Below are 22506 nucleotides of genomic sequence, written 5' to 3' on the forward strand. Positions count from 1 at the left end.
GTGGAGGTTGGTATGGAGGCTTCTTAGAAAACTAAAAATAAATATATACCCAAAAGAAATGAAAACACTCACTTGAAAAAGTATGTGCACCTTAATGTTCATAGTAGCGCTATTTACAGTAGCCAAGGCATGGAAGCAACCTAAAGTGGCCATCAACAGAGGAATGGATAAAGATGTGGTATGAATGTACAGTGGAATATAGTATTTTTTTTTTTTTGTCTTTTTGCTATTTCTTGGGCCGCTCCCGCGGCTTATGGAGGCTCCCAGGCTAGGGGTCGAATCGGAGCTGTAGCCACCCGGCCTACGCCAGAGCCACAGCAACGCAGGATCCGAGCGGCGTCTGCAACCTACACCACAGCTCACGGCAACGCCGGATCGTTAACCCACTGAGCAAGGGCAGGGACCGAACCCGCAACCTCATGGTTCCTAGTCGGATTCGTTAACCACTGCGCCACGATGGGAACTCCGGAATATAGTATTAATGGAACACTACATTGTAGTAGTAGTGGAATACTACTCAGCCATAACAAAGAATGAATAATGCCATTTGCAGCAGCATGGATGGAGCTGGGGGTATTACCCTTAGTGACTTAAATCGGAGAAAAACAAATATTGTATGATACCACTTATACATGGAATCTAAAAAATAAAATGAACTAGTAAATATAACAAAAAAAGAAATGGACTCAGATACAGAGAACAAACCAGTGGTTAGCAGTGGGGAGAGGGAAGGGGGGAGCGGGGAGAGGCAAGACAGGGGTAGGAGATTAAGAGGTACAAACTACTATGTATAAAATACATAGGCTACAAGTATATATAATACAGGGAATACAGCCAATGTTTTATAATCACTATAAAGGGAGTATAAACTTTAGAAATTGTGACTCACTATGCTGTACACCTGTAACTTATATAATATTGTATAGCAACTATACTACAATTTTAGAAGTTTTAACCTCTAGTGCTGTCTTGCAGCTCCTGCAGGCGTGCATACACCCTGGGGCAGTTCTCTGCAAACAGGGCACAGCTACTGCCCCGAGGGCAAAGCATCTTAAAAACAGTGACAGGTAACCTGCACAGCTCCCAGGAAAGAGCAGGCAATAGCTAAGTGTTAACAAGTGTAGCCAGCAGACAGCAAGGGGCTAGGTCTTCTAACACCCAGGTGCTGAGATATTCTGCAAGAACAGGAGCTGACACGCCCACACTACCTATCAGGGACCCGCTCTGAAGGGGTGCACTTGTCACTGCAGTGGGGCCTCTTGAAATCCTTGAATTGGAAACCCTTAAAATGATCACCAACTAGCATATCTGTGTTTTTGACGTCAGCTCCCAACTCAGAAATTCTCAAAAATACTAAGTTTTGAGGACTCCTGGACCAGACAGAGGAAAGGACAGGCAGGGGTCTGGTTTTCCTGAGTTCACCACTGAATCCCAGACATGATGGGGGGGGGGTGATGTGTGTGTGCCCCCGCGCGCACGTGCATGCGTGCAGTGTCTAAAGGCACCTGTGGTTCCGTCTTCCACTGGGCATCCATGACATAATACTCCTGACTAGGTATGTCACTGTTCTTAGGGTTTTCTGTTGAGGATCTTCTGAGAGGGGACTGGGTTTTACATTAAGTGAAATGATGATGTGACCTTTTTTTGGTTATTTTTTTTGGCCACGGCTTGCAGAACTTACCAGGCCAGGGACTGAACCCACGCCACAGCAGGGACCTGAGCCACAGCATGGCAATGCCAGATCCTTAAATGCTGACTCCAGATAAATCCAAGAGAGAAATTTCAACAGGAACATACACTGCCTAAGGGAGGCACAGGTGTATAGAGAAATCAAGCTGCTTAAAAAGCACAAGGCACATCCTTAAACACCATCCCAATACTGTGTGTACAATGGGAGGTCAAGCCTGCCTAATTACCTTCCAAAGCCCTTCTATTCAACTGGTTTCTTGCAAAAACCAGAGCCAATTTACTGATATTTCTATGCGATCTTAATCTCATGTACATCTAACTCTCAGTTGAGACTAAGAGCACTGAAAGGGGTCCTGGAGACTAGAGGGCTGGTGGCAATCTCCCTTGTCAATCCAGGGAAGATAAACATGTGTCTGCATTAAGAATGAAAATAACTGAGTTCTGTGGAGAAAAATAAGTATACTCTTTAAAAAATGGATCTATTTTATTCACAGGAGACGGTGAAGAAAGAAGGTGGCAGGGCCACTAGCTGGGCAGAGCTGGGGAGCAGTGAGGCCCACTTCCTGCCTCTGTCTGCCTGTATCCCTGGGACTCTTCTAATAAGTCTGATGGCTTTAAATCTTATTTATATTTGATGACTCTAGAACTGCTACCTCCTGCTCTGAGCTGAACTTGTATATCAACTGCCTACTCAACATACACACTGGGACATCTCAAAACGTTTCAAATGGATCGTGCCCAGAACAGAGCTGTCCCCACACACCCGCTGTCTCCCGGCAAGTCCTGCCGTCTCACACCCCGCCTCCTCACAGTGAGTCCGCCTGGGCATTGTGGTTTCTCTCAGTTCCATAGCCGACTCCCTGGAATCAGCTCCCCTCTGACCATCGCCCTAGAAGCTCCAGCACCCCCTTCCTAGGCCACACACCGTCATCCTTCTGCCAGGAACCCTCCTGCCTCAGGTCCTAGCCTCGTTCCCATTCTGTAGGCACCTGCCTCGTATGCCATCGCCCCCACCCCTCCCTCCAATGGGACTCGGCCTCCCTGTCTATGGCCACCAGCTCTGCTGACCGCCCACAGACTCTTGTCATTTCTGCGATGCCCTACAATGGAAGCATCTCTGTTCACAGCTATTCCCAGCATGGGATTACGGCAATGCCAGTCTGCTGAATGAATGTACAAGTCACGCTCAGAAGAACGGGAACTGCAATGGCATAGGACTTCTAAGAGGTGGTGGCCTAGAACCTTCCAAAATCTGAGGGACCACTATTCTGGGCCCACCCAAATTACCTACCATGCCCGAGGGCAGAATTAGGGCATTTTCAGACATTCTAGGATTTTAAAAAACGGTCTTCCTGCATACCCTTTCTTGGCAAACTCCTGGAGGATGCGCTTAGGCAAAACACAGGAGTAAACCAATCAGAAGACCTGGCACTAACACAGGTCAGCAAGGAACAGAAGTCAGCAGAAAACCCTGGGCCGTATGCTGGGAACAAAGCCGCTCCAGACTGGTGCCAGAGGCAGAAAGCTCAAGAGTCACAGCTGTCAGTCACCAAGACGCAGACTGTGAACGCAACAACCCATTTAACAGAGAAGCCTGCCTCAGTGGTAAACGTGAAGACCTGCTTAGAAAGGTGGCACTGTTCAAAGGAGCCCAAGTCATCCACGTCTCTGCAGATGCTAAGCTAGAAGCAAAAGCAGTTCTGTCTGGGTGACTGCGTGGGCACCTGACAGCTGGACCCCTCTGACTCAGGTCATAACAGACAAGTTCACAACCTTACAGAGGGATCTAATCGGTGCACAAGACTCATGAATCAACTACTTCTATACTGTTCCCTTTTGAATTTTGATTACAAAACAGAGGCTGAAATATATTAAAGTTAAGAAACTAAATATGTAAAATAAGCAAAATCTGAGGGATGAGAACTGGCTTAGTAAGGATGAAAGTGAGCTGAATATCACCTGTTACAGCAGGAAGATGTCAGAGTAAACCTAAAGTCAATAAATCTAGAGTAGTACAAACACATTCTTCAGAGGTATGGAGGTAATCCGCAAAAACTCAAAGACAAAACAGTTAACAGCAAACAGGAATCACGAAAAGTTTATTTGACTTAAAAATATATGCATTACTTTGATTACTATACATATATATTTTTTTCTTTTTAGGGCCACACCTGCAACATATGGCAGTTCCCAGCTAGGGGTCCAACTGGAGATTCATCCACCAGCCTACACCACAGCCACAGCAACATGAGATCAGAGCCGTGTCTGTGACCTACACCACAGCTCACGGCAACAGCAGATCCTTAACCTACTAAGCGAGGCCAGGGATTGAACCCATGTCTTCATGGATACTGGTCAGATTTGTGACTGCTGAGCCACAACGGGAACTCCCTGATTACAATAATTTTTAACAGTACCCTAATCAAAGAGATAATGAGTAACTTATCCTATTTATTATAGTTTGAATTCAGGGCAAGGAGTTCAGAGAAAGAGTATTCACGCTCCTCGTTAACACATAAACCTTTATTTTTAAAAAGTTAACCTTTTCTACAAAGCTGTTTGGAAACACTCTTACAACTTGGGTGGTTGGTCATTTCAAAAATATGTCTACAGCATGGAAAAGGTATAGAATTATGTCCTTAATCCCATCCTTATTTGGATTTTCCTGGCTTCTCTTCCATTCTTCATCCACACGTACGTGCATTTCTCAGACACAAGGTGGGTTCTAGTGAGAGGATGGATGCACCCTCCTGCCTTCCCGGACACTCACGTAGGATCTTGCCTCCAACTCAGGTTAACAGGCAACCAATAAACGTTCTCTGTCAAGCTAGGCACAGAACATGCAATACTGTGGCAAATGGCCCAAACCACAAGTTCTATTTATTAATCTCTATCTCATTGTAAAGCCAGACTCTAGGAGGAAGACACCAAGCAGAATATACTGCACACAGCCCGGTGACTGCCTGGTCACTGCTTGACACTGCTAGGAACTGCCTGCTCTGAAGCAAGGCCTGCAGCCAGGAGCTGCCACTGCTCATAAGTTCATGTGGCTGACAGACCAACGTCAGAGTGACTCATTTTTAAGAGTCATTTCACTAGCTAATGTAAAGCTCTGTGGCTGAAAATAAAGTTTAGTAAAGGTTTCATTAGATCCCTGAGCTTGGTATTAATGCTTCAGGCCCTTCAAACAACAGCAGTCTACTTGGTTTGCGAATTTTTTTCTGCCTATGGTTACAGTTAGGCTTTCTTCATAACAAAGACCTTTACCTGAAATAGGTCAAGTTACTGGACTTTAAATATGAGGTACCAAGAACACAGTTCCAGGGTAAGTGATCATCACTGAATTCTGCATTTTTAAGAGGGAGCAAAGTGCCCAACATAAACGAACCAGTTTTATTTATCTATTTATTTTGCTCTTTAGGGCCGAATGTGCGGCACATGGAGGTTCCTGGGCTAGTGGTCTAATCGGAGCTACAGCTGCTGGCCTGCGCCACAGCCACAGCCACGCCACATCTGAGCCACACCTGCAACCCACACCACAGCTGAAGGCAATGCTGGATCCTTAACCCACTGAGCAAGGCCAGGGATCGAACTCGTAACCTCATGGTTCCTAGTCGGATTCGTTAACCACTGAGCCACGATGGGAACACCCACAAATGAATCAGTTTTAGACGCATGAACGTGTGACTTGGGAACTTTTAAGGCCTTGAAGAGTGACTGCTCTTTTTTGCAAATAAAACTTACTTCTTGAAAAGCCTTGTCTCTAAGCATCACTTAAACTCTTCATCAGTGACCCTCAAGCAAAGTTTTGAATTTTTAATACTGTCTAGAGTTTTTGGAGGCAAGTTACACAAAAGCAGGTTCTGAGGAGTCTGTGTGAATCGCCCAGGAGCCCAAGGCATGTGTGGAGGTAGGGGAGGGGGCCTACAGCTGGGGATAGGACATCTGCTCTGTGGCCTTTTTAGGCTTGTACCAAGAAAGCAGGGAACAGAGTCTCCAGAGGAGCTGCATGTGGATGGAAGACAAGACGTGCGGAGCCAGTGAGAACAGCGCTGGGAGGGGAGGTCTGGGCACAGCAGGGCCAAAGGAGCAAGGAAGCCAGCGAGACATGCCACAAAGACAGCAATGAACTGAGGCCGGAAGGAAAGAGGACCCAAGTGACCTCTGAGTTTTTTGGGACACAGGCAAATCTGGAGAGACAGGAATTCAACTGAGCACAAATGGAAGGAATAAAATGGGCAATGAGATGGAAGGGATCATGCTGAGCAGGGTCGGTAATGGCCTGTTTACCTGCTTTGCACAGCCCAGGAGAGCTCGGAAGGGTTCTACGTTTTTAAATGCTTCCAACCACCCCCCCCCCCACACACACACACAATGAAACAATATTTCATGATGTAAACATTCTATGAAACTCAAACTGGGTCCCTAAATCAAGTTCTAATAGGGCCAAGTCACATACACCACTTGTTCATCAACAGAGGGGAACAGCCGCCATGCTGGAAACACTCACATCTGGACCTTTATAGAAAAGGTTTTCAAACCCTGTGGTAGAGCTCAGAACACAAACTGAGGACCAAAACACCACTGTTACTGAGCTGGTGCATTTAAATTGTAAACAGCTGGAAGAAATCAAGTCACGGAAAGGAGAAGATGGACAGAAGGCGGACATAATCATGCTGAACGCCAAAGAGGAACAAAGATTAAAACAAAAAGAGAGGACTTCTGGTTTTGGCTCAGCAGTAATGAACCCGACGAGTAACCATGAGGATGTGGGTTCAATCCCTGGCCTCACTCAATGGGTTAAGGATCTAATCAGGGTGAGCTGTTGTGTAGGTCACAGCCGTGACTCGGATCCCTTGTTGCTATAGCAGTGGTGTAGGCTGGAGGCTGCAGCTCTGATTCAACCCCTAGCCTGGGAACTTCCATATGCTGCAGGTGCAGCCCTAAAGAGCAACAGACAAACAAACAAACAAAATCCAAATGAGAAAATGGTAGACATAGAAGAAAGAGATAATCCAAAATAAGGAAACTGACATCTTTTAAAAGATATTCAGAGATACAAGAGAAAATAATTTCTCTGAAATGAATCTTTTTTTTTTTTTTTTTTTTTTGCTGACCCACAGCATATGGAGTTCCTAGGCCAGGGATCAGATCCCAGCCACAGTTGTGACACGTGCTGCAACTGCAACAATGCCAGAGCCTTAACCCACTGTGCTGGGTCAGGGACTGAACCTGCATCCCAGTGCTCTAGAGACCCCATCAATCCGTTGCACCATAGGCCACAGCGGGAACTCTGAGGACTGAATCTTTGACTGAAAGAGTATATAATAAATTCCAGGAAAACTAGTGGCTTTTTATGCTGATTAGGTTATTAAAATTTAAGAGCAAAGAAAGAATTCTTTAGGTATGCAGTTGGAAACAGCGAGCTCAAGGCAGTGAGGGTGGGGAGGATGGAGCTGGCTTCCTCCTTTCACAACAACACTGAGCAATGCTTCCACATCCCAGAAAGGGCGACACAGAGTAATATTCCCTGCCAAGTTGCTATTTATGTCAAAGGTCATCACAGGCATTCTCAAACATGAGACATCTCAGAGAAGAGCACCCAGGAGCAATTAATGAAAAATGATCGACACACTCACCCAACTAGTTGGTGGCCAAAGTCACCTGAGTCAGGTTTCTCTGGTAAAAAGGAAATCTAGTTTACAAAGATCTAAGAGAAAGAAAATGCAACCCAAGAATTTCAGACCCAAATGAGTTTTCCTTTCTACATGAGGGTCGAAAGCAGGCAGTTTTCAGGTATGCCAGAATTCATGAAATAAAACCCTTGTAAAAATTTGCTTATGAAATCAAATAACCAAGAGACAAATCAAATAAAGAACTCAACTAGAGATGCTTTGATTAAAAAAAATTAATCCACAGAACTAAGGCTAATCAAACAGGGAATTATGGTTATAGAACAGGATGTAATTGTTACTTTTAACTCTGACAATCTAAACATAGCATTTCTTAAATAAAAAACCCAGGAGTTGGGTGGTAGTGAAGGAAAGGTATTTTAATGAGCATTTAATTTCCTCCAGTGTTTAAGTTGAATAATAAGATCTAAGATAAACATACATCTTAAAAAAACCCCTACAATTCCAACCTCTTTGATGTTCTAACCTTTAGAAGAGAATTCTTGAGGTATGGAAGAAGTTGAAGTTCAAGAATTACATCATTTTGATTTCGATGATAGGTTCTTCAGTCAAATTCAAGTAAAATTATAAAGCTTATTTCCATTTTAACAGAAGTATTTCTATTAATACATCGACTTTTTAATCCATATCTCTGAATAAAAATTATCTCTGTATTCTACAGAGATGAGCTGCTTCTCCACATTATTCACTACAATTATCTATTATAGTCTTTTCCACTGTGTCAGTGGTGTTCACCTAATGCTAAAAATGGCTTTTTTTCTGGATGTTGGCATCTTGGGTAATATTTTCACTTTTTCCCTTCTACTTATCCTGAATTACAATAAAGCCATTTCTAAAGAGTTTGGAGGAAAGTAAATCATTTCAAGGTCGTGACTTTGTACAAAAAAGAGAAAATACTAAAAACAGCAAAACCACATTTAAAAAAACTGAGAAGAAAATATCTACTGCAGCCGCATGATGTGGTTTAATTTCACTTAAGCTATTTATAGAATGAAACTTTTTAAAAAAACTGAGTTGGCATTTTATTTTTAAAAAACCACATGCTTTTAACAGTGGGTAGTATTTTAGCATTATTGTTTCCTGCATAATTAATGTTATTTATTATGCTCTTTTGCAAGGATTTATAGCCACATTACAGAAGACAACTAAATAATAACAGAAAATAGCATGGAAGACAGTTTACTGTCAGGCTAATAAATGAAAGAGACTGTTTAAGTTTCACATTCTATATTTAAGGAGCTTCTAAAAAATTCCTTTAGGAGCTCCTGTTGTGGCTCAACGGATTAAGAACCCAACATAGTGTCTGTGAGGATGCAGGCTCAATCCCTGGCCTTGCTCGGGGGTTAAGGATCCGGATTTGCCGCAATCTGCAGCCTAGGTCGCAGATGCAGCTTGGATCTGGTGTTGCTGTAGTGTAGGCCGAGAGCTCCAGCTCTGATTGGATCCCTAGCCGGAGAACTTTCATGTGCTGCAGGTACAGTCTTAAAAACAGAACAAAACAAAACCTTTAAAATAAAAATGGATGCTTTTCTTCCTAGACTGCTAAGTATAAAAAAGCTCTGATCAGTAGAAAGTAGCTGACAAAGGATGACTGATAGACAAAGTACACAATAAGGTGATTATTAAGTACCAAGTGGGGTTCCTACGGCTGCATAATGGGTTAAAAATCCGACTGCAGTGGCTTGGGTCACTGCGGAGGCTCGGGTTCAATCCATACACCACAGGTGCGGCCTTAAAACAAACAAACACCAAGCAATATAAGACGATGGGAAAGCTCAGTGACCCAAGCCACCGAGATAGGCCTCAGCAAGCCCTTTATGAGGGATAAAGGCTGTCACAGGGACTGCTTCAGCCTCAATAGGATATAGGGAGAGCTGACCAAACAGTCTTGACATTAAAATCACAGAATTTCGAAGAATTAACTCAGGATACTAGTGCTTCAAAAGAAGCATGGCACAATCTGCCTTTCTCCTGAGAAGGCTCACAGCACTCCTCTCGCCATCCCGAGTGCTCCGCTAGTACCAGTTTCTTACCTGTCCCTCCACTTCTGAGCCGAAGCAGATGGTCCACACCCCACCAGCTCCTTCCCCACTCCAAGTGCCCCGGGCAGTGCCTCCAGTGCCCTCTCTGACCCCAGCAGCTGGCTGACAATAACAATAACGACCACTCACTCCATCAGTCCTCTGCCGGAGGGGAGAGAGGGCATCTCAGTGTTTTGCTGCTAACAGAAATCTAACTTACAATGAACATTCTTGTAGCTCAATCTTGACACATATATTTGTGGCTCAAAGTAGAGTTGCTGGGTCAAAGGTACGTGCATTTTAGGTTCTGGTCTGTGTGCAAATCTACACTCCCACCAGAACACGTGGGTGGGCCTGTCGACCTTTTCCTTCTTTGCTGATGTGACAGCTGAAATGCGGCATGTCACTGAAGGTGCTATGTGTATCTCTTTCATTTAATCCCTAAGATTATTAAGAAATTCAAACACATGTATGTGAAATAACATGTTCATAGCCCAGAAACCTCCACTTCATCCTAAGACTTACAGCTTCTAAGTGTTCCAGTGAGCCTATGAATGCGTATTTTTCTGCTGTAACAAAATGTCTTAGATTCTTCACATATTTGCTGCAGCCTGGTTGAAAGGAAACACTGGATTTTATTTTCCATGAGGTTAGACACAGTGCCACTGGAGTGGGCAGCAAGGGTAAATAAACTTTAAAAAAAATTGGATGGCTATTTTAGCCTTTGTGAATTACTCATACTGTAGCTCATTTTTTCTCCTGGGCTCTAAGTTTGTTTTTTTTTTTTTTTCCTATTTGACTGTAAAAGCTGTTTGTACGTTAGGTTTTTCTGCTTTCTCAATGGTTTTATTTTTTCCATTAGTTGAATGTAATGTCTGTTGGCTTGAAATAGATGATTCTTTATCTGTTAAAGTATCCCTACTTTCCTGAGAATGTTCACATCTGGCACTTACATCTGGAAGTGATTTTGCTGTTGGATAAAAAGGCCAGGCTCTAGTGGGATCCGTTTTCCAGACAGCTTTTTCCTGACACTGTTCTTCTCAGAAGCCAGCCCTTCCCTGTGTGTCTGAATTTGTCTCTGGGGGCTCATTCATCCTTTCCCTCTGAAGAGTTTCCTGGGTTCTGTGCTGGGGAAGCTGCCTGAGGAACCAAAACACCAGGCCCAGAGGCTCCTCTTTAGAAGGCTGGGCCTTCTGCTTTTACCAGAAGTTTTTTTTTTTTTTTTTTTTTTTAAATTTAATTTTTATTTTTTAGCTTTTTAGGGCTACATCTGCAGCACATGGAAGTTCTCAGGCTGGGGGTCAAATCTGAGCTGCAGCTGCCAGCCTACACCACAGCCACAGCAACGCCAGATCTCAGCTGCGTCTGAGACCTACACTGCAGCTCACAGCAACACTCATGGCAGCGCCAGATCCTTAACCCACTGTTTGAGGGATCAAATCAAGTCCTTGTGGATACTAGTTGGGTTTGCTACCACTGAACCACAACAGGAACTCCTACCAGCAGAATTTTTCACTTCAACTTTTACCAGTTAAACATACTGCAATTACGTATTTAATTAAAACTTATGCAAACAGAGGAAATCTGAATGAGAAAAGAGAATTACTGTTTCTGTGAAATTGACAGAATCCTTTGTAAAGATCAGATAAAATTCCAATTGCTTAAAAACAAAACCAAAAACCAAAAACCAAAAAATAGACAAAAACACCCAAACTGCTGTGGACCCCAAGGAGAGAGGAAGAACAGTGAAAGCCCTGCAGTAAGACACTATAAGCCTGGGTTTTGCTCTGGGCCAGCTGGCATACACCTCGCTTCACGGAACCCAGCTGACTCACAAAGGCAAAGCCATGGCCCACGTCGAAAGTGGGCCAACAGCAGCACATTTTCACCTTCCAAATTAAAAGATGTTTCAGGCCTGTTTTAATCACATATTTTGTATAACCCTCCAATTATTTAGGCCTCCCAAGGACTTCTACTGCAACATCTCATTTTATTATCTGAAGGGCCATGTCTCCCTTTACTGTGCCTCTTTTAAATTCTTGCTTGCTACTTTTTAAGATAACCATAGACTCTAACCACAAATAAAACGTACATGCTTGAGAATCTGGGTACAGATGTCTGCATTTGTTTCTTCTGGGTCTTCTCCTGATCTGAATCCAAATTCTAGTCCATGGCTCTTCCTGGGAACACCTAGGCCACCCTATATAACTCCTGGATGCAAGATGGGCTGTTGTCATGGCAACCCAAGGGTTTGGAAGGGGGCTCTCCATGGAGCCAATTCTCCACTGGGCGCCCCCCTCCCCCCTCCCAGCCAAGCTTCACAAAGGGGTGCTGCTCAGGTCTCCCTTTCTACATCACCCACTGGTGGAACCTGGCTTCCGTCCTCCCCAAGTTGATGACATTGCACTCACTTCCTGGGACGACGTATGTTTATAGTGAAATCTGAAAGACACCTTAGAGCCCCTTCCCTGGCCTCTGGGCAGAGCTGACCACTGCTGAGCATGGCCTCCACAGAGCAGCTCTGCAATGTCCCTCTGTCCACTGCCCATGACCCCTCCAGCAGCCACGGGAGAGGCTGGATATGGGCCCCTATGAGGAACATCTGCTTTGCCAGGTTTGGTTGGACTGCTTCATCTTTTCACAAAACATGAATTCACTGCTGACACCTGTAAGTTGAAATGTTTCAACTAAACAGTCTAGCTTCCTTGCTTCTTTGGAAAACCTGGAACTTGGTTCCTGCCCTCTGGTGGCTGAAATCCAGGTCTAATTAGCCACACGGTCTGTCAGCACTGATTCCTTCATCTCTGCTGGCCTGGACATGACCCCAAACACCCTATCCTACTCAGGCCTGTCACTCTTGCATGAGTGAAATGGAAGTAGACCGTCAGAACAACTATTTTATTGACAGGAAGAGGTGGTTACAAACTGCCCCCCCCATCTCTGGTTGGGGTCATGGATCAGGCCTGTGGACTGGCCTGCAGAGTTTGCACAGACCAAGGATGGGATCCCCCCATTCCCAGGGGCAGAGGATTCTGTGGGGCCTCTTAGCTTCTGAGGCCCCTGCTGGGCTTCAGGAGGGACTGAAGTCAATGGGGCTCTAGGTAACTTGCAGTGAGATCCCTGGGAACTACCCACCCCTCTCACCTTCCATCCCTCTGTTGCTTGGCCCAGGTCATGGTCAAGGATCAGACCATGGTATCTGGGAGTAAAACCCCAAGTCACAGAGCAGCCTCTACTGGGCACTCTCCTGCCCAGTCCTGCAGGGTCTGCAGACTTTCAGCCATTCCGACCTCAGAGTTAACTGGATTACACTAGCGACAAGCAGCTCTAATAACCAGGGCACAGTGCAGGAAAGAATCTAATGGATGAGCACAGACACTGCACTTAACCTGTGGAAATTCAATGACAGGTCTGAAGGAGGAAAGCCAGGAAGCTAGAGAGATGTCCCACTCAGCGAACTTATACCTGTGTGGCTGTCCACATGACAAGCCCCACCAGGAGGCATTATGGATTACTTAGAGTGTCACCTGCCTATTAATGCATGTTCATCACACACCGACTCGTTAAGAGAAAACATACCTGATCCACTCTGATTCGAACGTTTAAAGAAATCTGATTTAACTTGATTTAATAAGCACTAAAGAAATTATCTGAGTTCTCTAAGAGGTTTCACATTAAACCCACTTAAGTAACTGATTTTTGAAGTCTAGAAATGTTAATTTAGCACATCACATTTACACATTACTGCCTGCCAGTGAGAGACGGGAAGTGAAAAAGGACACCATTATCATTTTTAACAAAAGCTTGATCCCAAAGTAACAAGCAGCAGCTCACATTTTAAGAGAATTAACCTCAAACTGACCCTTCAATCACTAACTGAGGGTGACAAGCCCTACAGATGGATTCAGTGTTATCAGGCGTCTGTGTGAAGCAGGCTGACAGAATTCCTGCGGCTTTGCTAAAGGTTCTTCTCTCATTCAATGCTTAACCCCGAATAAAATAAGTTTTTAAAAGACCTGATAATGAGACCAAGGTTAAATACTTTCAAATGATTTCTTGACTAGAACTTCAAGATTTCGTTCTATTAATAACTTTTAAGTAATTAAAAGAGAAAAGAGTAGCAATCAGTGAGAACAGTAGCAGCTGTAATCACTGGTGAGGTGCACATTATATGCCATCTTAAGCTGCATGTCTTTTTTAGGACAGCAGCCACGGCAGAGAATACCACACATCCACCAATCTCCACTCTCCCAGTTCCTCTTAAGAGAACTTTGATTTGGTTTAGGGCACCGATGCATCCAAATGAAAGCCCACAGGATGACCATGGGACCCCGTTCTGGTCCATGAGAGTTAAAGAAAGTCATCAGGCATGGCTCTGGGGAGGCCTCTGAAGAGGGGCAGAGGTCCCAGCACCTGCTCTCTGCTCTCGCCCTTCTTCATTCTCCCTGGAATGCGGGGCTAATGCTGCTGACAGAGTAGCCATCTTCCCAACACGAAGTGACAAGCAAAAGGATGAGGCCACACGCTAAAGACGCTGAGCATGAAGGCTCCTCAGGCCCCTCTAGCAGACCTGTGCGCCTGTCTCCACAGCTCCCCTTCCCTGCTGGTTAAGGCGCTCGGCGAGGTACTCACAGTCAGTGCTGTACTCCACCTGGGAGGGCTGCACGGCCGCCCCATCTGTTGTGGGCGGGGTGGGGGTGGGACTGTCAGCCTGGGCTTTACGGACCAGCGCCGCCAGGGGGTGATCCGGGTCCACCACCTTCAAAGGCTGCAGATAGAGAGGATTTGAGGTCACATTTCCTGTATTCTGAGTCATGCAGAACTCTGCTCGACTTTAGAAGTGTCTGTGCCGCAGAAAACCCTCAGCACACACATGCACGTACCACACCCACGTGTGTGGGCACACACACGGAGGTCCTGCTAATTGTGGCTGAGAGCTCTAGCTGCTTGTGAGTCCCAGAGAACTGAATAAATGAACTGCTTCAACAATGAAGGAAAGGAAGGAGGGATGATCAGGACTAGTCTGCTACTGAGAAGAGTGTGAACCTCCAGGTTCAAGCAAAACACTGTCCATCCCCAAAGCATTTTCTGATTTTAATCACCAAGAGCTTTTAGAGTCCAGTCAAGCAGCCATGCTGATGACTGCTGAAATGATACCCTTAGGTCTGCTGAACCCCTGTTTCTCACATCACAAATGGTGGAATGAGTGCTGAGGATTAACTCCTTTATAATATGGATGAGGAGAAGATGAGGAAAAACATTTATGTTGTCAGGTAACACATCTTGTTACCTGTGACTGTAACAGATGATTTCAAGGAGCATACTCTGGACACCTATCAAATTTAATCCTGCTATAATAAAATCTCCATGAAAAGACAATTTCCAATCTTAACCAACTGTTTTCCTTATCTTAAATACTCCAAGTGGTAAAGTTAGACAAAATGAAAATGATTTGCCTGTGATTTTATACAATGTGCTATAAGGAAGGAAATCCTTTGCCACCAAGCCAAAACAAAAAGGCAAAATATACTTCGCAGATAATAAAATACAGCTTTCACACAAAAGAAATGCTTGCTTAATAATTTTCCAAAATGACAAGGGCAATTTTGCTACAGTACAAAAACACAGTCAACAAGGCGCTCAGCACCTTCATCAGCTCCTCTAGGCGGCTGCACTTCTTGGAAGCAAAGAGGGACGGGTGCAGGTAGCTCCCATCCTCTTCATCGTCCTCATCTTCATTGTCAGAGCTGACTCCTGGCTCTGAAAACAAACACATTTCAGGACTTCAAGGTACAGAAGAATTACATAGGAACTCAGAAGAAGCAAAGGGAGAAATGTATGCAGGCGTTTTTGGTTATCTGTGCACCTTTGGAAAATACTCCCTACACTGCTGTTGCCCAAGAAGTTCCGCAGAAAGCCAGGCAGCAAGGAGCATGACCTCAGCCTGGCTGCCACTTTCCCCCGAGCATTTATTAGTTCAGAGTCACTGCTTTTTTGTTGTTGTAGATGATAATGGTTTGTTTGTTTGTTTTTGCTTTTTAGGGCCAAACCCACGGCATATGGAAGTTCCTGGACTAGGGGTCAAATCGGAGCTACAGCTGCTGGCCTATACCACAGCCACAGCAACGTAGGATCCTTAACCCACTGAGTGAGGCCAGGGATCAAACCTGAATACTTGTGGATACTAGTTGGGTTTGTTACTGCTGAGCCAGGATGGGAACGCCCAGAGTTGCTGTATTTTTCTAAATTTTTTAAGAAAAAGGCAAAAAGTCTCAATGATTTATGAAGGTAATCTAACAGCCACAGATCTTTTAAAAAAACTACAGCAAACAAACACATATGGAGAAGACAAGATCTGTATTAAGATTTATAAAACCAATTTTGAAAATCTCATTTCAGCTGAAAGAAAAATTCAACAGCAGACTTATATACTGTTGTCTCGGGATGTTACTCAAAGTATCTGATTGGCCTTTGTAGTAAGGATTCCAAATTTAGACACTTATAAAAATAGCTTAAAAAAAAAAAGGAGAAAGAGTAAGATTAATCATTTCATTTTTGTGGACATGTGTAATTTCACCTTGGGTCCTAACATGGTGTGGACCCAGGAAACTGGAGGATAGCTGTGAGATGCTCAACAGGCAAAGTGAGAGGAAACGTTTCCAACCTACATGGGTATGCTCTGATAGCATCGATATTTAATTTGATTTCAACCATATATAAAAATATTAAGAATACGTTTTCAAGACTTATCGAGAACAGCTTCACATGATACCACGGTGTACCAGCAGGCTTCATCACTGTGCCTTAGTGGCAGGATTTCACAAATATCTGAAGGTTTGCAGTGCAGGCGGCAACCACGCATCCCTAAGGATGACTATCCCTGTACCTTCCCAGATCACCCCGCCCCCAGCCCAACACCAGACAGAAACAGTTTCACATACTCTTTTTCTCTTCACTTTTGTTTTCTGCCAGTACTGTATACCGTCCTTCTTTCATAGCTTTCTGGATGAATTTGTAGTAGGGGTTGAGGTAGTGATCAAAGCGTAGAAAGTCGAATTGAGAGTTTCGGGCCTGTTTGGCCTTCAGCATTATTTCAAACTGTGCACCCTGTTTGCACACGAAATTGGCTGTGCGCTCAATGATGGCATGCATTTTGGCTGTTGGTGGCTGCAAGAAAACACACACATTCATGTTATCAGTTTGTCCCCGTTTCCACTGACCATGTGACTTAAACAGAGATGCAACCCTGCTTTTACTTCCAACTCTAAGAAATAAGAGACATTTCCATTGGAAGAGTCCAGTCTAAAAAGACTCTGGCACTGGCCCCCATTACACAATAGTCAAGTTTCTGAATTTTGCAGTATTTTGTGGGGAGAAAACCCACCTGCTGAGGCAGGCCATTCTAGCTTTGTACTGAATGGACAGGAGGCAATTTTTCCCACCAATCAGATGTTCCCATAGATCAGGAGTTCCATGAGAGGGATCGGGGGTTGTGAATCCTCTGGGAAGCTGTACGCAGACTCTGTACACACACATGATTTCTCTAGGTAGAGGGGCTCATGTTACAGCAAGTTTCTCAGGGACCTAAGAATCATTTCTCCTCCTTTTTCTTAGCTGGGACTAGTTTTTAAAGCTTGGAAAACATCCCTTTTGTACCTCCACAGAAAGCCATGTGCTTGCGCCAAGCTTTTTCCCTGTGCATCTCAATAACCTCCTTCACCACCTTCTTCCTTCCTATTCCCTGGAAGTCATGCCTCATGTCTCCCGTTCATCGATGTTCCCATTTGGGGTTCCAAACTGCAGTCCGTCTCGGTGTGGTCTGGTCAGATAGAGAGGGCTGCACGCAGATTTACTGGGTGAGTCATCTTGTTGCCATACAGCGAGTTTACTACTAGGAAGCAAACCCGGCTCTGCCCTGCTCGTGCTAAGTGACTTCCACTGCACCACAAGCTGAGCAATTCCTACCCAAACATTGAGATCCTCAGCCCAGGGCTGGAAGCCACACATCTCAAACACTCTTAGTATCAGTGAAGAGATTAACACTAGGAAACTACATGCAAATAATGTGGGAAATTATTCTCATTAAAAATGGGCAGGAAGTTCCCGTTGTGGCTCAGGGAAAAATGAATCCAACTAGAGATCATGAAGTTTTGGGTTCGATCCCTGGCCTCGCTTGGTGGCTTAAGGATCCGGCATTGCCATGAGCTGTGGTGTAGGTCACAGATGTGGCTCAGATCCTGCATTGCTGTGGCTGTGATGCAGGCCTGCAGCTGTGATTCTGATTTGACCCCTAGCCCAGGAACTTCTAAATGCTGTGGGTGCGGCACTAAAAAGAAAAAAGAGCAGTTAAGAATTCAAGATGGGAGTTCCCGTCGTGGCGCAGTGGTTAACGAATCCGACTAAGAACCATGAGGTTGCGGGTTCGGTCCCTGCCCTTGCTCAGTGGGTTAAGGATCCGGCGTTGCCATGAGCTCTGGTGTAGGTTGCAGACGCGGCTCAGATCCCGAGTTGCTGTGGCTCTGGCATAGGCTGGCAGCTACAGCTCCGATTAGACCCCTAGGCTGGGAACCTCCATATGCCGCGGGAGCGGCCCAAGTAATGGCAAAAAGACAAAAAAAAAAAAAAAAAAAAAAAAAAGAATTCAAGATGCACTTTAATTTCAGGGCTTAATCCTTCATAAAACATAAGAGGCCTTAACTCTCAAATGTGATTCTTGAACTAATGAAGTCCTTCATACTGCAATAGGATAAATGTCTACTGTTATTTGCTGATCCCATGATAAACCAGAGTTCATGTTAAAGGGCCATGCACTGAAGTATGGACCCTAATGTACATTTTCACTAGCTTTGGCTCAACTGATTAACCTTTTTTTTTTTTTTTTTTTTGCTTTTTAGGGCTGCACCCGAGGCGTATGGAAATTCCCAGGCTAGGGGTTGAATCAGAACTGCAGCTGCCGACCTGTGCCCCAGCCACAGCAACGCAGGATCTGAGCCGCATCTGCAACCTACACCACAGCTCACGGCAATGCTGGATTGTTAACCCACTGAGTGAGGCCAGGGATCAAACCCACATGGTTATTGGTTGGGTTTGTTACCACAATGGGAACTCCCAGAAAGATTATTTTTTGAATTAGCGTATTCCATATATGTGACAGCTATTAATGATCACTTCAGAACAATGATCTTTAAAGGAAAATATACCCACCCCACCCCACGCCAAGGAGAGACATTCTCTGTTGACCAAACCAACCAGCTGGTCTAAAATTTCTTAAAAGCAGGCTTGGATAGGTAATCTCACAAAGTGATAATGATTATAGAAAAATGAAGCACCTTGTGAATATCCTTCAAGATCTGCTACCACACCAAGTGATCATGAGATAAACACTTGGTTTGGAGAAAGTTATTCTTTCCTCTTTATCACGTAAGCTTCAGAAAAAAATCTTTCTCTTTCTCTCTTTTTTTTTCTTTTTTTAGGGCCACACCTACAGCATATGGAAGTTCCCAGGCTAGGGGTCATGATCATTCCTGCCATAAAATGAGATTTTAAAGATATAGCCAATGTGTAAATATGTATGTGTTACAAGACTGACTGATTTGGGGCGGGGCGGGGGAGGGGAATGCTTTTCTAATTTAAAGAAGCCTTTTCAGAAAGCAACTGAACTCCAGAAGGGGGAGGGAATAATAACACCTTGCAAATCCCTCCCCCCAATCCCATTAACATGGCTCTAAAAACTCCAGAGCAGGCCTCGGGAAATGGGAGAAAGAGGTAAGAAAGCCTGCACCACAGTCAGGTTTCCCAAGAGCTGTGGAAAGTGCTGGAGTTCAGATCACTGGAGCAGGGTGGGTGGGGGTCAGGTCGGGAGGCAGGTGGGGTGAATGAGCCAAGAATCCCAGGAACTGCTGGGCTGGCCCTCTCCTCTATAACAAATACCAGATCGAGTCACAATTCAACTGTAAAAAAACAAAACTAAGGAAGCCCAAAATAAATACCAGATCGAGTCACAATTCAATTGTGAAAAAACAAAACTAAGGAAGAAACAGCAGGAAATACAAGAAAATATTTAAAAATTGTTTGAGGTGAAAAGGTCTTCCAAAACAAGATTCAGAATCCCAAAGCCATGAAGGAATATGGAGACATGATTTCATAAATACTTTTAAGTCCCACATAAAAAGACAAACAGCTGAAAGACAAAGTGACAGGAGAACAGAATCATGGCACATACTGGACCAGGGTTCAACACACAGCACATGTGAAAAGTCCTCACCAACCTCCCAGAAAAACCAAGAACTCCAGGAGGCAGGGGTAAATCGCATTTCTTTTTCCTCCCCACCCCACCCCATGGCAACACAGCACCTGAATTTATGGCGAGAAATACGTTCAGAACGATGTTCAATAAAGCTCCAAGCTCTGGAGTCCGCTCTGGGCTGGAATGCAGGCGGGGCACTCACGGGCTGCCTGGGGGTGGCTCTGGCTGGGTCCCCTTCACGGAGGTGCTGCCAATGTGAGGGCTGGGCTCCCAGCAAGCAAAGCGCCTGCACTGGGCACACGTTCAGCGAACAGGCAGGATGGCTGCTGTCAGGAATCTAACAGACTCCTGCCTCTCGCCCATAAAATCTGTTCAACAAGCACATTTCCCTTAGGAATACTCAAACAGAAGTCTGCCCAGTGCACTGCCTCTGGTCCCTGTGGCTGACCGGAGGGTAATGCCAGGTGTTACGGAACAGGTGGGCCCAGGGACGGTCGTGTGCACCTGCAGACAGCATTTGTGGAAACCTCACTTGGGTTCAGAACTTAACTATGGAGTCTCAGGTGGATGACAGGCCTTCCACCTTCCCCGTAGAACAAGACAGGACAGCAGGACCAGGAAGGGGCCTGTGCCTGTCTAGAATCTGGGAGGTGGCAAGGACTGTCTGGTCCCGGGGAAAGGGATGGGTACCTGAAAACACAATGTCAGGACAAATGATGCTGGGCTACATATTCTGGAGAAGGTAGGTCCTTACTTCCCAAGAAACAGAAAAATCGATACGTGGAGTAGATTCACACAAACCTCAGAGACCTTGCCATCCAAAGGCCTAGTATAAAAGTCCCTAGAGCACTTGCTCTCTTTACCAAGTGCCATCCCCTGCCTGTCCCCATAGTCCCTGCCTACTAAGGCATCAAAGTGTCCACCTAAACCCAAACCAGCAGTCTCAGCGTTTAGTCACCAAGGTGTAAGGTAAGATGCAGATACCTGTCTTCTACACATTTTCTCCACTAACATGGACGCGATGATGTATAACTTACAAAAATGAACCACTGCCCCAATTCACTGTAATTAAGAAGAATAAAATACTGACGCCGCCACAAAGGAAAAGCAAGCCATCCTCAGTGACCCGGTAAAGCACTCACTCACAGATTCCACACAATCAGAGTCATTCCTACCCAAGAGACCACTTCATAATAACATCAGAAGAGATTACTCAAAGACAGCAAATCACTACACGCTAAAGCTTACTGTACACTCCAGTGGGGAGCAAACACTTTTAGTTCTGGCAGACCATTAAACAGCTTAGTGATGCTTACTTTGGGAATGTGTACAGCCATTAAACGCTTCAATAGGAATTAAACATGGCAACAAAACCAATTACACCAGTATATTCGCATAACAGTTTAAAAATGATCTTTTACACCAAAAATTAATAAAGTTCTTCATAGTCAACCTTAAATAAAAGCTTTTAGCATTAAATACGGGTAAGGAAGCAAATGTTTTTAATAGGTCTCTCATGTAGAACAGCATATTCCAGAACAAGCAGGAATACAATACATAATGATACATAAAAACAATACAAGTCTCAGGACATCAAATCTTCACATAACATTTTCAGTTTCAATTGTAGATGCTACTGATCAACAGTGGAAATAAGAAATCAAACTTAAGTAATAACTCCGTATGGCAAAACCCAAAGAAATTTTGGCCCATATTTGTATGGAAAAGAGAAAGAGAGGATTTATAAATGAGTAAGTAAAGGAAGGAATGAGATGGAGGCAGGAATTAAAGGGCTATGCTTTAAAAAAAAAAAAAAAAAAAAAAAAGGGCTATGCTATTATGATACCTTCCAGTGCCATCTCAAAACGAAGGGCAAGAACCATCAGATTCATGCTGCACTAAGGGAGGCAGCAAGCACTAGTGCAGAGAACAGAAGAGATGCTCTGTTCTCTTTCAGAGGAACAGATGATCCGCATCCTCTGTACATCCGGTAATGCCGCAGGGCACAAGCAAGAACCTGAATACCCATGGCCATGGTGCCTGCAACCCAGTTAGAAGATGCCAAAAAACAAACTTTACACTGAGCACAAATTGCGCTTCCAACTATGTACATGCAACAGAAGTATTTTAAACATACCCAACAGAAGTCTGAGAGTCCCATACAGCATGGCAACTCATGATGGCCTAAAAGTTCAGGCCATGGGTCCTGACTGCCACGTGTGACCTGAATTTCTCACTTTTTTCATCTATGAAAGGGAGATAGTAACAGGGAGCTACCTTATAGGGTTATTAGCATTAAAGAAGATAAAACAGAGAAACCTCTCAATGAGGCCTGTTATGATGTAGCTATAAGCAGATGTAGCTGAAATAGCGAGGTGAGGTCAATGTGAACTAGAGGCCCAGCTCCGCAGTGACCAGGTGCAGAGCACACAGGTCAAGAGGACGACACCACAGGGCCCTGATCATAAAAGAGGAAAACTGGGGGGAAGAGTGCTGGGAGAGAACGTCAAGGTGAAGGCACATGCCTTAAGCGCACACAAAGCCGCTCCATGGGAAGCCAGAACAGAGTGACTTTCCTGAAAGCCACGCTGCCTTGAGCGAGCCGGTTTTTACATCTAAACGTGGCTAACACTCTCCTCGCCACTAATTTTGACTCGGGTTTTCCAGGCTGGTAAAATCTGTGGATTCAACCATAGGATCTCTTAGAGGGAGCCAGCTCCTCAAGTTTCTGATGCTCTGGTCCAGAGATTCTGCTACCATTTCTCGCTCTTTCTTTAGAGGAAAATAACTGATTTTTTTTCTCTGTTAGCTCACAGATAATTTTGAACATCACACACCTATATGATAACGCAGTTGT

The 22506-nt window shown here is 44.6% G+C and overlaps 1 protein-coding gene across 6 annotated transcripts in view; it reads right to left on the minus strand.

Moving 5' to 3' along the window:
• Positions 1 to 22506, minus strand: part of SFSWAP (splicing factor SWAP homolog) — a 78000-nt gene that overhangs the window by 46670 nt on the left and 8824 nt on the right. For all 6 annotated transcript variants that reach the window (XM_003132856.4, XM_021073982.1, XM_005670529.3 and 3 more), the window contains 3 exons: positions 16345 to 16570; positions 15051 to 15163; positions 14036 to 14171 (listed from right to left, as the gene is read on the minus strand). In XM_003132856.4, coding sequence (XP_003132904.1) covers positions 14036 to 14171; positions 15051 to 15163; positions 16345 to 16570 — 475 coding nt within the window. The remainder of the gene's footprint in view (positions 1 to 14035; positions 14172 to 15050; positions 15164 to 16344; positions 16571 to 22506) is intronic.

Source organism: Sus scrofa, chromosome 14, assembly GCF_000003025.6.
Source record: "Sus scrofa isolate TJ Tabasco breed Duroc chromosome 14, Sscrofa11.1, whole genome shotgun sequence".
Lineage (NCBI taxonomy): Eukaryota > Metazoa > Chordata > Mammalia > Artiodactyla > Suidae > Sus > Sus scrofa.